General features: G+C 37.9%; 1 protein-coding gene across 1 annotated transcript; it reads right to left on the bottom strand.

Annotated features, from left to right (window-relative positions):
- Positions 1–721: 721 nt before the first annotated feature.
- On the bottom strand, positions 722–17818 carry LOC123763209 (enolase-phosphatase E1). The gene is given in 4 exon segments (XM_045750252.2): positions 722–13009; positions 13011–15089; positions 16514–16670; positions 17686–17818. Coding segments are annotated over 3 exon segments (2400 nt in total). The 5' UTR covers positions 16643–16670; positions 17686–17818; the 3' UTR covers positions 722–12817.
- Positions 17819–18191: the final 373 nt, after the last annotated feature.

The raw sequence follows: 18191 nt of genomic DNA, 5'->3' as shown, positions 1-18191 counted from the left end.
GAAGCAACCCGTGACAGGCTGACTAACACCCAGGTACCTATTTACTGCTAGGTAACAGGGGCATAGGGTGAAAGAAACTCTGCCCATTGTTTCTTGCCGGCACCCGGGATCGAACCCGGGACCACAGGATCACAAGTCCAGCGTGCTGTCCGCTCGGCCGACCGGCTCCGACAAGGACCGACTTTCCACAGGATGCAACCCACACCAGTTGCCTAACTCTAGTAGCTATTTACTGATATGCGAACAGTACCATCAGGTGTAATGAAATGTGCCAAAACATTCTTGCCGAACTGATCATTTAAAGTAGTACTTACATTTACCCCAAAACTTTCAACAGCATTTCTCAAATCTTTGTTTTCTAGCCTCAAATTTGCTCTTATCTCTCAAAATCCTATTTTGTGTAATTCACTGCCAATTCTTCCTTAATTCGTCTGCTTTCCTTCCAGTCTAGCAATTTCCTTTTGCAAATCTTGGTAAACCAACTCCAAAAGATTTGACATTTTACAATGCTTGAGTGCATTGTAAAAATGCAATCAATTCAAAAAATTTAATTCATTAAAACCATTCAATAAAACTGCACTAAATTGTATTCTTATTTATGATAATTTAAATTGAATAGAAACAAAATAACTTTTAGCTAATAATTACCATTTATATATAATTTTAATTATTGTACCTTAAAAATGGGTTAGCAAGTAAGTAAAAAGTAAAAAAAACAATGTTAAGGTGGAATATATTTAATACTACAGTGCTTGAGCTTCATTACATGAAAAATACTTAGTTTTAACTAATAAATACTTCTGTTTTGGATCCTGTATTAGAGGAATTTTCAATGGAAGACTTCAGCAACTTCCTAACAATTAATCGTGAACAACAAAATCACTTATCCACTGGCTTATACTAAATCCCTGAGATTTTGTTATTTCTTTTTCGGATATTTAATACTGTTATAATCGGCAAGAAGATGGTTACAGTAATTTTCTTACTACCGTAGTTTAAAAAATATATACAGTACTGTAAATCAAGATACAATTAAGCTTACTGGGTGCTGCAGTTTCTACCTCAATTCAAACAGCAGAAATAAATTTGTAAGATACTGTATGTCAGAGACCAATGACAGAATAAGAGATAAAGGGAATAAATTGTAATCTTACCATGATTTAGCCTAACAAGTTATATGAAACTTTTTGCCTGACTTATGACTAGTTAAAAGAAAGCAATGAATCACAAAAAAGAAAAAAATACAGCAATTAGTAATTACATATCTGTGCTAGCTAGGGTTCATCATTACGGCAGAACTGGGCAGAATTGCACGAAATAAATATTTTCAAACCAGGTCAAAAAATAGTTAATACTGTCTAGAGAAAATGAGGAATTTACAGTGGTACCTCGGCTTACGATTGCCCAGGCTTATGACAGTTTCGAGTTACAATGTAAATTTGGCCGAAAAATGACTTACGATAGTGTCGTCGACTAACGATATTTGTTAGTACACGTTTGGGTCGCCCAAGCTCGTGGTTCCTGGTTACGCGGGCCGACCTGCCTCAGTTTACTAGAGCTGCCTGCTTAGTGACGATCACGCCTATAAGATATTCCGTTTTTGCGGCTGATTTTTTTTTTTTTTGAACATAAAACTGATTATTATATATCATGCCATGGGTCCCAAGAAAGTCAGTGGTAAGGTTTAACCTAAGAAAATAGTTGTGAGTAGAGGCAGTAGAGGATGTCCTTTTCTCATTAAGAAAATGTGTGAAGTATGGGAAGAACTGCAAAGTTTTGTTAAAAAAACTCAGCCCAAATAAAGCTGTAGGAGGCCATTGCATTGACCTTTAAATGACAATGTGATGTCTTAGTAAGACAAGCAAGCAGTGAGCCACAAGCAGGTCCTAGTGGTATGCAGGCAAAACATACCAGTGTGTGTATCCCAGAAACATCATCACTGCCTGATGTTATAATGGAAGGGGACTCTCCTTTCAAACAGTAACACCTCTCCTCCTCCCCCCTCATCACCATCTTCCATACGCCATCAAGAGTCCTCCATAAAGGTAAGAAAAACATATGTACTGTATTGTAATTAGAGAAAAAAATTGTACAGTATTCAGTATAAATTGTATTTGAAAGTTAATATTTTGGAGGGTGGGGAATGGATTAATTCAATTCCCTTCATTTCTTATGGGAAAAATTGCTTCGACTTACGATACTTCTCTGGGAATGGATTACCATCATAAATCGAGGCCCCACTGTATTTACCAATTGAACCACTAATTTGGAATCTGTTAATTGTGTACAACAGTAGATATTACAGTATGCCATTTTAAATAGCCCAAATACAGTACAAGAAGCATATCACATGGATCAGGAAAAATGATCACAATGAACTGATTTGAATAAATCCACAAGGGCCGTGACGAGGGGTTCGAACTTATGTCCAGGATGATCCCAGACGCGCCTTAATCGACTGTGCCAACTGTGTAAAACCCCGGTTTTTGTCTCCGAGAGACTGTGGGATCCGTGTGAGAGCACTAGCAATCCTGGTTGCAATTCTTATACAATATTGTGGCGCAGATGATTAAGGCGCGTTTGGGATCATCCCAGACATAAGTTTGAATCCTCATCACTGCCCCCCTTGTGGATTTATTCATTTGATATATCACGCTATTGTGATTTCTGTGTGTATGACCTGATCTGATTAATGTGGGAAATATTTTGGAACTACCATATCACAGGGCCACAAAAGAACTTGGGAACAACATCTGCATAAAATTAACTACTCAAGAACATGGTACTCAGTGTTTTATCTATCATCAAATTACATGCGCATGCCGGGAACAGGTGAGCATTCTCATCTTTAGCAGTCCCCTTTTACTCACCAGGTGGTGATCTGCAATATGAAGATGAGACATACAAAATGCTAATGTGGAACTGTATAGCTGAGAAACCACTTATGATGCTAAATATTATTCTAAAACAATAGTGTGAAAGTGAGAGAGAGCTAGTCTTGTACCCCATGGCTGTGTGCACGAAGTATTTGGGCTGAGCAATGCTGTGCACGTGAACATTTGTATTCACAAATATCTGTGGACACGAGTCGTTTGAGGTGTCTACAGATGGTGAATTGCACGAGCAGTTCAGGAATAGTGTGTTGACATACGATGCCTGGTCATACAATAAGAGTAATTTATACAACTAGCAGGTTAGATCATGGGGGGGGCGGGTGCACCCCCAAGTTAGCTGTTGAGCAAGATTGCTACAGTATGGGTCACTTCATTGACCTGACTCTCGGCAACGTGTGCCAATAGTAATCCCATTTCTTCTTCTCGCCACACCTAGTACTGCTCAAAGCTTAGCCATTCAGAGGCGTGTATATGGCTGAAACGGCATTCTGATTGGTGGGCTCTCTGTAAGCTTTAATGTAAATGAGTAGTGTGAGAGCTTGGCTCCTATGCCTTTAGCTCTCCTGCCTCATTCTCGAGACACATGTGTACTCTTTTTAAGCTCTTTGAGCACCATTACCCTCAAAACTACAAGTATCAATTCCCGGTCACCTTGGTTTAGAAGTCTCCAGTTGCAAAACTGACAAAGAGTGCTACAAGCATGTAAAGGGAGTACTTGTTAAAATTTGTGTACACAATCGGACTCACATTTTGTGGTGTTTAACTGCAATACAGTGAGTCTGATGGATAGTTTTGACTGTCTGGCAAGTCCATTTAGATCAAAACGTCTCGTGAAATGCCAGTCTGGACCAAGCACATGTTTGTGAATGTTATTCCAACATATGTCAGTCTTTGCATACATTGTGCATGCAATTTAAGTCCCGAGCACACGTTCAAGCTCCAAATTGTCCTTTTGCATGAAGCAGTGGTGTTAGGCAGCAGTTATTGCTGAGATGGTCATTATTACCTGTGTTAATGTTAGGTTGCATTACTTCATCCGAGTACTGTTGGTAAGAGACAGTACAGTACTGTGAGGTTTGCCCATGACACCTTGTAGAGACAATTATCCCATTTCCATATGCGTAAATACATTTTCGTTTTATGCTCCGATTCTTTGTGAATAAATTTGTATGTTAAGTACATGGGGTTTCGGGAAATCTTTTTTTCCCCTCATATTGCAGACTTTTGTTGGATAGGTCTCGTAAAAGGATCCTCTGCCATATACTAGTCTTGTCGAATTAGAAATTGTTTTGATGTTGAACCTATTACAGTACTCTGATTTTCCTGCACCACCCGGTAGAAATGAGAAACAACCTATATCTAGCAAGATCTCAAGATCTTGTGCCGTTGCTCTAGGCATTTTACGTCGTTGATAAATACTACGAGTGGCTTGCACGCCAGTCCTAGCCTAGCTGCATGCAGTAGTGGTCTAACTTTAAAGTACAGTAATCTCGGATGGAAAGAAATTGGAAAAGAAATTCATATACTTGTACTCTATTTACTCCAGCCAAATGAATCATTTGAGAGGCTAGGTGCACCCAGTTTCCCCATAGAGACGTACTATAGCTGTAAACCCCATAAAAATGTAAAAGAAATTTTTGCAAAGACAAAAATAAATATTATACAGTATTTGAAAAAGAAATAACATAGTCCCACATGCACAGAATTAAAAAAAAAAAAAATCATTGCATGAAATTCCAGTAAAATGAACACAGTATAAGCATGATGCAAATATTCACGGGTAAATTAGACTGTTGGAAAACATTTTTATTACAGAAAATACGAGGAGAAACTATAATTTCTGTAAGGCTCACTTTTTAGGAACCTGTCATGATTGCACGCACATGGACAGCACTGCACAAGTTTGATGTCGGTGTGAAGAAGTCTTACTGTCACTACCCGTAAATACATGCACACAGCTTCCTTTCACTTCACTGCATAAACACTCTTATTACAAATTATTACTGTATTTACATCCCCTATTTTCTATTGCAAAATTGTCATAATGAAACAATCATTGAAAGTAGATACAGAAATGATACGTAGCCACTGCAGACCTGCATGTCTTTCTGTAAGAAAGCGCATACAGAATGTCTCGAGTAGACGGTCCCTGGCAAGTTGGAAGTCTTACTGATAATACCACTACATAAATGCATCACATTTTCAGCTACCAAAGACACCCAGAATATACTGAGAGACCTTGAAGCAACACGTGCACAATGCAAGAACTCAACAAAAATGTAATTTTTGTGGTAATGTAAATCTAGTTATATAATTCAAATGAAACTAATGTATGTAATAATACTGAACACAGATATATGGTACAGTATAATAAAGAAATTCTAAGCGGTGATAATGACCTGTAGCACAAAGCATAACATGCCCCTTATTATATTTCAAACAAAAACCAAGATACCTAGGGATTTTCCTAAGTATAAACACCTAGGTATTTTCCCAAGTACATCAGTTACAACAAAAATGCAATATACATACATTATTTTGTAAAATTAAAGCTGGTTATGATATGAAAGTGCTGAACAATTAAATTGATAAATGTTATCCTAATGCTATGCAATCCACAACCACATTTCTCAATATTATCAGCTGCAGAGTTTGTCCTTACAGAAATAGAAAAGTTAGTGTCCCAGTACACAGCGAAGTTTGCGCTTCAACAAAGACTGACAAAACTTTAATGTACTGACAATGGCTTTGGCTCTAGGACAATATTTTTTGTCACTATTTGAGTGAACATATCCTGTATTTTGTGACTAAAATGTATTAGTGTCCATTTGTTCATAATTTGTTATTATGCCAGTAAAATAATAGCTAATAATAAAGTGACCTCTTTTTTTTGTTTTTATCACAGTTATTCTTTTAAGTCACAGTGAAGTCAAATTGACAGGTTTACAATTTGAGAGAGAATTTAAACCACAATTTTGTACCAAGAGGAGATTCTCTGAAAACACTTCAAGAATATTAAATTATATCATCCAAGTAGAACCTTCTCTTCTAAAATATATCAAATATGAAACCTAGATGGAAATATCCCCCCCCCCCCTTTTTTTTAAGGATGACTATAATGAAAAATATGGCACCAAGTGGAATGAAACGCTCCCTGTTGTGTAGCAGCTATGTTATTTCCCTTGCTGGGCCGGGATTAATCAAGCATTTACATGTCCAATTATGAAACTTTTACATCTTTCCTCGAATGTGGTGACAGCCTGTATTTATTTAACAGTTTACAAACTTCGAAACTTCACAACCCAAGGTTATTATTGTTACCAACCTCATAAGCTGTTTAATAAATGCAACCTTAGCCACTTTGATTGAGGAAGGATGTACAGGTTTGGTAAGTGGATACTTAAATGACTGATGAAACCTGGCGCACACGTCTACCAAGGCCACCGCTAGCATGAGATACTGGTTGACTTGGAGCACCACCAGTACCAGGGACAAAAACACTTGAAAAGTTACTTGTTTTTGTAGTGCTTAAAACTGTCCCCCTTCCCCCCCCCCCCACCACCACGAGTCTAGAATGTTAGTACTGGTAGTGACAAGCAGACCCACTGCCTTGGTTAAGGGAGAAACCAATGCAGCCACATTCAGAAAACTATTGTTCCACTACAATTTCCTCTTTAAACACTTGCAATGTCTGCTTATCTTATTCCATACGATACAGTCGACATGTACAACTACAATGTGTAGTAAAAACCATACCTTTTAATTGGACTGATGCAATTAACGAACGAGTCAACTGCTTCAATTCAATTAACGAATAGTTCAACTGCTACACACCTTTAACTGATGTATTGGTACTATGGATGTCATATTTTCCACTTTTAATTAGAAATGGCTTTAAAGGCTCATATATTTAATTTCATATTAAGGTTTATCCCCTAGAAATAGTAGAGTGTAAAAATTTAACTAGTACTCATAACACAACCAATGAGTTTTTTTTTTTTTTTTTTTTTTTTTTTTTACTATGAGCAGTATCTACAACCCATACCTTACTCTCGCTGATGATCTCCCTCATCAGGGAAGTAGCTTCAGGAGACTCTACGAACACAAACCTTTCACTCTTTCAAGCTCTCAACCTCTCTTCCCTCCCCTCCCTTTCACATTTACTTCTGCTCTGTTTATCGAAGATTCTGGGGCCAGTCTCATGAAGCAGTTACGCAAGCGCTTACAAACCTGTACATCTTTTCTCAATCTTTGGCGGTTTTGTTTACAATTATTGCACAGTTAATGAGCTCCGAAGCACCAGGAGGCTGTTTGTAACAATAACAGCCGATTGGGAAGTTTTGTGCTTGTAAACTGTTTAATAAATGTAACCAAAGCCGTCAAAGAGTGAGGAAAGATGTACACGTTAGTAAGTACTTGCGTAACTGCTTCGTGACTCTGGCCCCTGATTGTCTGCCACTACACTATTACTCTTTTATTTCACCCTTACATGGCACTTCTTGTTAAATGACCCACAGGCACCCCTAGTAATATGTTCATATTAACTAAGTGTACCCTATAATGCTTCACCACTCCAAATTTGTTACACCATCATAAACTGTGTAGTACTGTACTTTACTTTTAACATTTACAGTACAAATAATTACATTGCATATATTTAACCGTGTTGCATTGTACCGTTAAACATTAATGATAAACATTGTAATAAAAATATTGTGAATGTAATAAAGTTCTATCTTGGAACATCTTATTTTTGTGTTAGGATCCTTAAATTTCTTAGCACATCAGCGAACTGTGGAGTTCTTTGAAAAACGTTTCTACATTAAACTGGGAGTAGACTAACTATGATAAATGATGAATCAGTACTTTATCATTATCATTACTTTATTACATTATCAAAACCTGACAAATCCTTTCGAGTGAACACCCTAAGGTACAATATTCTCCAGACGCTGCACATCAACGAAAAAAGACAAACAGAAACAAGTTGTTGTATGGCAACATTGGCAGAAATGCAAGAATAGGCGGCAAGTAGAGAAACTTTAAGAACGGGCAGTACAGGAGCAGGTGTGGTCCACCCTTCCCCCCCCCCATTCTTACACTTGTCTCCCTCCTCATAGCTGTCTTAGAAAACTATTCATAGTAAGCAAGTGCTTAGTACACACCTGTTGGACCAACACATAGCCACAGACTCGGTAGGATTTCAGGGAGATTGAAACCATATATATTGCTATAGTCAAGACAGCTTTTTTAACACTATCGTTCTCTTTGGACGTGACCCGCGTCCATTTTTTTTTTTACTCCCGAGTCCTAGCCATGGACAGGACTTGCCTCCACTACAAAAATATTTGTATAAAAATCATTTTTTATCCAATCGACCTCGGGATAGTTTCAAAATAAGCGCCTTTAAAATGCGCACAATTTGATACCAAAATGAGCGATGTAACATGAAAATTGACTGTTATCAAATTGAATGAGTATACACATTAGGCTGTGGTGCTTATTTCACAGATTGACATTTTAATTTCAACGTATGTTTTCTTGAAATATGTAAGTTTTAGTTACTTGTGTAACTAAGGGGAAAGGATGGGGGGGGGGAAGCCAACCATACGTGCTCTTCCCTACTCGTACTATGTATGATTAGTCAACAATTGGAATGAACTGAAAGAAGTTATGGAAGACATCGCCATCCACAGCTTTAAAAGCAAAAACGTACAGACCAATTATCAAAAGAAGGTACGAAGCCGGAAATGCAACGTTGACAGCAAATGTAGGGATACTATAATGTGATTTAGAGGTGCACCGGATACAAGAGATGAGACGAAGCACAGAGCTAGACATTTCCTCCTCTCCTCATCTAGTCATTCACAGTTTAGAACATTCAACTCCCAGTACTAAGTAGGGATGCATTCCTAGACATTATGTAGTACTGAACTGTTAGGAACCTTATGGGTAAGCTAGACTATTTTAAATAAAACTGATTTTGCTACATAAAAAAATATTATGTACAGTATAATGAGATAGTTTCATTAACATGATACACAGCAAACACGATAAGTTAGGCCTATATTAGAGATAACTCGGGAGACAAACAGGTACAGACTTGGCACTGGTGAGCAATACAGATATGACAAACTCTTTCCTTGATGAGCCACACAAAACAAACAGTGTCTGCAAGGGAAGGAGGGAGAGGAAAGGGACAAAATGGAGAAGGGAAGATCCAGACGTGGTTAGACTGCAGCCAATTAGAGGTATTCCTGGTCCTTATGTCGGGCATAGCTTATGATATAAACAATATAATGAACACTTAAATGAAAATACTCCTTTCCTCTTATCTCTATATGTAAAGTACATTAAAGTATGGTCATAAAGAGGGGGGAAAACAATGGGTGTGGTTTATGTGGTTGATGCAAGAGTGGGTGGTTGTCGGTGCATGGGTGCCGGAAGGGCGGGTATTGCTAGAGCGGGGATGGGGGAAAAAGTACAGTATGGGGCAAACAAGTAGCTACTGTGAAAACTGGGAACAGTGGGTGCTGGTTCGGTATGGTTGGAATTTGACTGCGTTAGTAGAGGCAGATGGTAGAGTGGTTGCTCTCATTATGCTAAGGAGGGTAAGTAGATGTTTGAATATGTGGCTGGATGTATGGATGAATAAATGGTTGGGGTTGAAGTCTCCGTGGTGTAGTGGTAAGACACTAGCCTGGCATTCCACGAGCACTTTGTCATGGGTTCATATCCTGGCCGGGGAGGATTTACTGGGCGCAAATCTTTAACTGTAGCCTCTGTTTAACTCGACAGTAAAATGGGTACTTGGTTGTAAAAACGATTCTTCGTGTGGGTCGTATTCCAGGGACCTGCCTGAAACGCTTCGCGTACTAGTGGCTGTACAAGAATGTAACAACTCTTGTATATATCTTAAAAAAAAAAAAAAAAGTGGTGTGGGCACATAAGTGCATAGTGAATGGGGATGAGAATGGGGTGGGTATATAAATGGTGGCGTCACTGATGTAACAGGTGTTTGAGGGTAAGGATGTGGCTGAAGGTGGGATGATCTGGTGAAAGTTGAGAGTAGAAGTGTGGTAATGGATGGTTGTGAAGGGGTGATGGTGGTGTAGAGGTGGTGGTGGGTGATAGTGTAAGGGTGACTGGTTATTGGTGGTGGTGTAGGAGTGACGGAGATTGGGGTAGAGCTGGCAGGTGCTGTAGTCAGGGATTAACGTCACTAGACATAAAACTAGACACACCCTGCCCATTTTAAAAATATTATATCGCGGTGAACCTAAATATTATCAAATAAAAGCAGCAGCTGCCTAAAAATTAAAATAAGCTTAGCTTTATCATCATACATGTTTTAGATTTCAAGTCAGAATGATGACTCCTAAGGCTAAGAAGAAAACATGTAATTACCAAAGAGCAGTTACAGGTTGATGTGTAGTTGCCATTGGCCTACACTTCCCAATAACAAAAAGCCCAGTTGTATTGATCATACATAAGGTAAGTGGTGCTGGTTTCAAGTGAACACAACAAAGATTTTGCACATCAATATAACCAAAACTACCATGAGGAAACACTGCAAAATTATAATAGCCACTCTCTTGGTTTAAAATATTTCAGTATTTTAATTTTAAAGTCAATATGGCAAGGCAGTCTTTTGTGCCACATTAGCCACTTAAAATATAAACTAAAAATGACACTGGAGGCTAAAGTGGTATTATTTTTCTCCAGGAAGGATTACATCTTGAGTTATCCTTGTATACAAAACCATTAGTCATCTCCATTCCTGTTAAATAATCAACCGCAACAAAACTGTTTACCTTAATCTAGTCTGTGCATAAAATAATGATTTTACATATAAACCATAAATTGAAGAGACAAAAAACATATAGAGCTGGATTTTAAACCCTTCTCTCCTAACAAGATGATCATCATCCTGGTTACCATTCCTTACTTTTACTTACTGAAGCCACCTCCAGGCCACTACCTACATTTGTTATAGAGAAAATGCCAAAAAATGAATAAACAGATGCACACCATATCTCCAATATCACCCACCGTCTCAAAGAAATGGTACCACTGATTAGAGAACACTTAATAAAGATGTAATGATATGAGAAAGATCCAAGTGATGTATTGAGTGGAGAAATGTTTATGGTGTTCGGTTTTGTTTCACCAGGGGGTGGAAGAGGACGAGAGAGCAGGTCACGAGGACATAGAACCTTGCAACTACCACAAGGAAAGGGAGGATTATTTTACTGGCATGATAGGTACCTTGCAACTACCACAAGGAAAGGGAGGATTATTTTACGGGCATGATAGGTACCTTGCAACTACCACAAGGAAAGGGAGGATTATTTTACTGGCATGATAGGTACCTTGCAACTACCACAAGGAAAGGGAGGATTATTTTACGGGCATGATAGGTACCTTGCAACTACCACAAGGAAATGGGGGATTATTTTACTGGCATGATAGGTACCGTCTTTATACGTATACAAAATTGATGATAAATGAGATATAATCTACACAAGACTAGAAAAAAAAGATTGTGCAAAGACATGTTTTTGCGACCCATGAATGGTCAGAACTTCATTAGTGGCAACCTTAGATAGCAAATTATATTTGTACAGTACACTATGTGCAGTCAGCATTGTTACACTGGTGATGATAACTCTTTTTTAATATGAAAAGGCAGCATAATTGGTTTAAAAAGGAAATATAATATTGTGTGTAATTCGGAAAAAAAAAACTCCAATTGTCAAGTGGTATCAAGGTGCAGCATTCTTCAGGGTTTACATTTAAAATGTTCAATATCCCCCCCTATATATAGTACAGTGCTGTACAAGCAAAGCAACTGAATTTTGTTTTAAAATTCATCTTGAAATGCTTTCAGTACCGACATATTTACCTCATCTTAAAGCGACTTCAATTAATTATCAGTTTCCAACCTCTACTGCTAAAATTGAGCTTGACTTCACAACCACATTACACTTTGTATCTGATAAAAATTGTCACCGACTCTGCCATTTTTGCTCCATAATCGTGATAGACATCCTTTCAATAGCACGCTTCCATATTCCAATATGCCTAAAACACACAGGCAAAGTATGCCAAATATACACACACACTTTCCTGCAGCTCGTCAACAATATACATTATGGGAGAAAACAATACAACATTCAATACGCTAATTTCACGAGCAACTATTTTTTCTTATTAATTATATTTCCGGTCTATCTCTGCCCCCCCATCCTATTAATATTAAATATATACGAACCGTGAAGGTGGCATGTAATATATCCTCACGACGACTCGTGAAAAAATCATAGCTTGCAAATCAAATAAATGAGAATATCAACATAGAACATTTTCAAACTTCCTGCAAACATGCACTCATTTTTCATTAAACATTTTATTACCATATACCCCATCTAAAACAAAAAATAAAATTCATTCACACAGGCAAAAGAACAAGACAATAAAATTACAGCTTTGTGAATAAAGAAAAAAAAATTCTATTAACAAAACAAAAAAATCATAATATTTATAAATAATATTTTTATAGACCATACTCGACAACTCCATCAGATCAATTTGGAAGTTTCATCTTCATAATTACTTTTTTTTTCACTGGTTTGCCTGGATGTGACCCAACACCTAGGATCACAATTGAAATACCTTGTGACAATCATGTTTTAACTACCACAAAACAAAAAAAATGCATTTTGTCGTTTGTAACTTTGCAATAATACCAAATATTTACTAATAAGTTCAAATAGCAATATCCGCTAGGCAACCATTACCATTAATGCTTAAATATATATTATATATACATATTTTTTTGCTATTTCATATGCTACTTAAAAAGTACACTGAACTGGTATTGCTTAATAAACAGTACCATAGAAATAAAAGTTTGAAACCATTCACATGACTACACAAAGTTTTGATACCGTTCTAGACGAGCTATTATTTAAGTGTTGTGAAGATTTAACAACAGAGCTGGTATCTACATCAGGCAAGACAAGTGAAGACCTGTAAATTGCTTGTGAATCTGCAAAACTAAAGCTTGTCGATTCACTTGATAAACTCTGAGAGCTTCCCACAATTTTACGTCCAAGTAATTTTCTTCTTAATTCTTAAACTTTTCGACATTTGCCCGATATTCAAAGAAATGCCATCATTTACAGACATACCTGACAGCTCTTCCTTTAGGTCTGCTTTACAAGATATTCTCTTCACCGATTCAAGATTATCTTTTTTCGGCTCAGATAAGTGGGTTTTCATGCTTAATAATGCTGTTGAAGTATACACAGAATTCTCTTTACCATTGGAAGCAGAGGACAATGGAGCAAGTCCAACTGTTTCAGAGTCATCAGATGGATGGATTACAATAAAATTTCGTTTAATTGTACCATCAATTACCATACTACGAACACCAACTCTTTTCCCAAACGTCTCAAGCTGACCAACTTTTGAATCAGTTTCAGTGACAGAATTTATAACACCAGAGGCCTGGGTTGGAAGGCCTTTGCCCTCAATTCTTGGTGCAGATACTCTGTCTCTATCTTTGCCTTTTTTAGAACTTAGAGATGAAGAACTTTTGCTCTTCTCTCCTTTGAGAGAGAAAGAGAAAAATTTTGATGCTTCCTTAGAGTTTGAAGTGGGTGATGCAGATTTAGTTACCTTTGGATAAGATTCTTCTGTCTTATCATCTGAAGGAAGAACTAAAGATGAACAGCCCTGCCTATTCCTGTCATTTTCTTTAGGCACTCTAGGAGATCTTCTGGGGCTTCTCTTTGGAGGTGTGGGACATCTCATTGGCAGATCAAGAAGCCCACTGTGATTTTCTGTCTCAAGATATTTACTTACATCTTCTACGCTATCTCCTTTTAGATACTGAGGGCTCTCAGGCTTTGAAGATCTTTCAATTAAAGGAGGAGAAGATCTGCAAAGATTTTGATCTTTATGTTTTGGAGTGGGTGTAGTTATTATTGACCAACTTTCTGCATTATCTTGTGTCTTCAGCAATTCCTGACTTGAATCGATGGACGATTCGCATCTGGCCTTTGTTCTCGCAAGCAAAGGTGAATTTGCATCAATAAATATTACATCATCATCCTCACCAAATTTCAATATATCGGTAGTAAGAGCATTTTTTGTAACTGTACTACAACCTTTATCTAAACCACTGTTTAGAGGCTTATCCACAGATTCAACTATCTTTAATTCAACATATTTATTATCAGAAGGTAATTTTTCTTGATAACTATCTGAATAACAAGATTTACTTAGCCCTTCCTGTAGCGACTTATTTATTGCAGCAGACTGTTGAACATAAGCTCTCAGTACAGCTTCGTGATCTATATCGGGGCAGTCTGGCTTTGCAATTTCAATTAAATCTTGAGATGTATTGGTTTTTGAATCACTCTCTTGATAGTATAATGTACTCTGGCTACCTTTATTGCCCTCCGAGACAAGACAGCTCTTACTTTCATGGCATTTTGTGTCATTTATATTGTCATGTTCAACTTTAGGTAATTCTTCCTTTTCAGAAACTTTCCTAAGGTCCTCATTTTCGTTTGCTAATTTCCCATTTTCTAATTTTGCTTTATGATCAATTTCTTCAACTTTTCTTTCATTCTTCTCTTCAATTTCCTTTTCACAACTTTTAGTCTCCAATTCATCATGATCCTTGTTCCTCTGTATTGGCAAGTCATAATGGCTGAAACTTTTTCTGTTCTCGCAAGCTTGAGTCGGTAGTCCATTATTGGTCTCGTCATTTTTTTGTGTTCGTGTTAAATCTGCTTGGTTTTCAGCTTTATTTTTTATCAAAATTTCATTTGCATGTATCTGAAGGCTATTATCTTTCGATCTAATTTCATTTTTGGAATCTTTGCTTTCATTTTCTTCTACTGTCTCTTCACTTTTCTGAAGCTTTTTACTTTCAAGCTCATCTTCAGTGTCTGTATCATCATCATCATCATCATCCTTTCCCTTTGATTCTACCAATGTATAGTCACTAACTGAAGACCTTCCCCGTATAGAGGGCACCTGTTCCACTACAGTTGAAAGCTCACCATTTGAACTACGGGATCGACGAACAATGATTGGAGTGTTACCATACTGACTAACAGCAGATGACCTACGTGTTCCAAATGAAAGATAATTCTTGGGGTTTTCCTCCTCGTGCGATTGCTGTAAATGGAAATAACAATTTAGTGGCGATTAACCACTCTTAAGAATACTATTATTACATATTATAGTACAGTACTATTAAGATGACCGAACCACATAAAAAAAATGAAGAAACTGACATTTTTCACTTTGATGTGTGGTTTGATCATCATATTTTCAGCCATGTTATTGACTCTTTGTCGGCTTATAGTACAATCCCTATTACATACTACCATCTTGACAATATCAAAGAAAAAAATTAACATGCTGTGAAATGCCTCATTTCGAGCGATGCGTTGGTAGCTTCCCCGTGCTTACACTCTGGCCATTACCAGAAATACTAGCCAACACAGAACACCAAAAAGACTACCAACCTTGCAAATCCTCCTTGCCCTTATATTGGGTGGAAAGTACATATACGGATCAGAGATCAACCCAGGACACAGGCAAACTGCCTGGAAAAAGCATTAGAAAGGTCACAAAACAAATATCCTTCCTCAAAGAAATATTTTTGCATTCCAACATTTTGCATTCAGTGCAGAACAACCAAATCAAAACTTTGACAACTATCAAACCTATCCAATGACTTCCTTACACCACCTGGTAGCAGCCTGGTCTACACTGGGATAAAGGGAGTAGGTTATCTAACTCTAAATATCAAGCCCAACCTACTGCAACAGAAAAAGATAGCTATACCATATGCAAACAGAGTAGTCTAATAATAATAAGGCAGGGCTCAGAAAGGGGGGGGGGGGCATTTCATTGCACTCAATGTACTTTTTTTTGGCAGCCTCTTCAGTAGCTTCCTTGTGCAACTTCACCACAGATACCCATCACAGGTAGCCCTGCCCTTTTGTGATAACTCAATAAAATAATGATAAAGAGCAGAGAAAAAGAAAGATAGGAAAGAAGGAATGAACAATCGGGAGAAAGCACCAAGCCATTATGACTTGGGAGGGGTCAGGTTAAGAATTTGGGATGGGATGGGGGAATGGAATGGTGCCCCAACCACTTTGACAGTCAGGGATTGAATGCCGACCTGCATGAAGCAAGACTGTTGCTCTACCGTCCAGCCCAAGCGGATACTGTCATGATAGTAGTATGGGACTAACCCTAGGCAGAAGGAACCTTTACAACAGGACCTGAGCATGACAGCGGCAGGCCTCAGGTATGACAAATGAACTGTACAGCAAGAAAACCCCAGAGTAGGAATGGAGACAAGGCACATCAGGATACATAGGAGACAAGCACATCAAAGCACATCAGACAAAGACGAAACGTTGTCGTCGTCAGCAACGTTTCACAAGCGAAGTTACTGAGGGGTCACCCAGAGAAAACACAGTCATCTTCAATGACACCTTTCTAAAATACTGTAGTAATTTTATCTTCCAACACTCCAAAACCTTGGTTCACATGCTATTTCAGTGACAATGAAAATGACTAACCTTAAACAAAATTAAGGCAGTGTCTTTATAACGCCGTTTAATGCCATTGGTATCATCTGGATACGAGAAGCCACGAGACTCTTCTAATAACTCCTTTATTCTGGTCTCAGCAGACACACTGTCCACCATCTTTGTTTATATCCGTCATACTGATGCACTGAAAAATAAAGCCATTTAATAATTACAATAAAAATTAATGACTAATATAAAAATAAAGCATCAAGTTAAATGAAATGCCCCTTTCTGAACAGCACTTCCTCTATGCCTCTTGCAATTACCCCTCAAAGCACAAAGACCTCCTCGAGCCAGGCTCCAAAGTAACCTTATGCCCTAAAAGACATACAATATACTTTTTCAACTGTCTTATCCCCATTCTTATCAGTAAGGAAATTCAATGGAGAGAATATCTCAATTCACCCAGAAAAAAAACATTCAAAAACACTCTTCAAATGTAGGTGATCATTTGAAAATTTAAAAAGGGGTCATCCTGAAATATCCAAAGCTCCAATCATAACAATGACCACAGCTAGATGAAAACACTACCTTGTAAACCAAGCGTATCCAAGACTAAGCTTGGGTAAGGAGGGACAAAACAACAGTTCAACAAGATGCGTTTCATTTCACTCGATGCAATATTCTTGACTAAGGTCCCCTCGTTAGTTCCACAATGCCTTCTCACCGTGGTACCAGAAAACTCCTTGAAAACAAGTAACAGGAATGGGGACTTATTGGAGAAAGCAGCAGCAGCTCAGCAGAGGAAGGGCACGGGGGTAATGGTAAAGGTATCACACCATAGATAATCCCTGACAACAATATTCTGCTGGACCTCCACTTGCCCTTTCCCTAATGTTGCACTGAATGTTGTTCAAAAACAAAACAAAAAAAGAAGTCATAGTAGCAAAAATTAAAAAACTTCTGAAATATTTAGATAGTTCCTGAATAACTCAGTGATACGTATAAATAGTTAAAACGTGTGCCATTACCCTCAAAGTCACTTGGAAACTATTTACGTGTAATTTCTCAGGTCTCTGTATTCCAACAGATAAAGAAATATGTTTTCCTCGTATAGACCTCAATCTCGCCAATCAGGCTGTCCAGATTGTGCATCATCTGACCACATAAGACAAACACCTGAACTTCCCGACGAACAGACAGGCAGCACCTCTACTCACACTCAGAAATGGTGGAGTTTGGACAAGGCGACCTCTCAACAGGTGTAGGAAGGAGCGCAGAGTACAGCCCCGGAAGTTAGATTTCCTGACTAAGACTGGCGAGCAGCAGGCCTCTCACCCCCCGGGTCGTCTGCCCAGGTGCTGTAAACAATAGACTCCGGTAGGGGGAAACACCTCTCTCTCGGAATCGGTTTAGAGACTCTCGATTCTCTCTCGCTTAAGTCTTGCTCTTGCATAGGTTCGGGTCAAGTAGGGATGCTTTTATTATATTATTCTGGATAAACAAAGCCAAGTTTCAAATCGTAAACAAATATTGGATGATAATTGTAAGTAAGGAATTCTACCGATAGAGAAATTCGAGTACTGTATTCTATTTGTTTTTCATTACTTACCTGACAAAAGTATCACGGTAACAAAAAAATCACAATAAAAATAAAATACTAACAACATTAGTCAATAGTATTATTAAAATGAACAGTAATAGCATAATGAATAAATACAACTCT

This window comes from Procambarus clarkii, chromosome 49, assembly GCF_040958095.1.
Source record: "Procambarus clarkii isolate CNS0578487 chromosome 49, FALCON_Pclarkii_2.0, whole genome shotgun sequence".
In the NCBI taxonomy this organism is placed as follows: Eukaryota; Metazoa; Arthropoda; class Malacostraca; order Decapoda; family Cambaridae; genus Procambarus; species Procambarus clarkii.
Note: the sequence above shows the minus strand (reverse complement) of the source record. Positions and strands in the feature narration are given on the sequence as shown.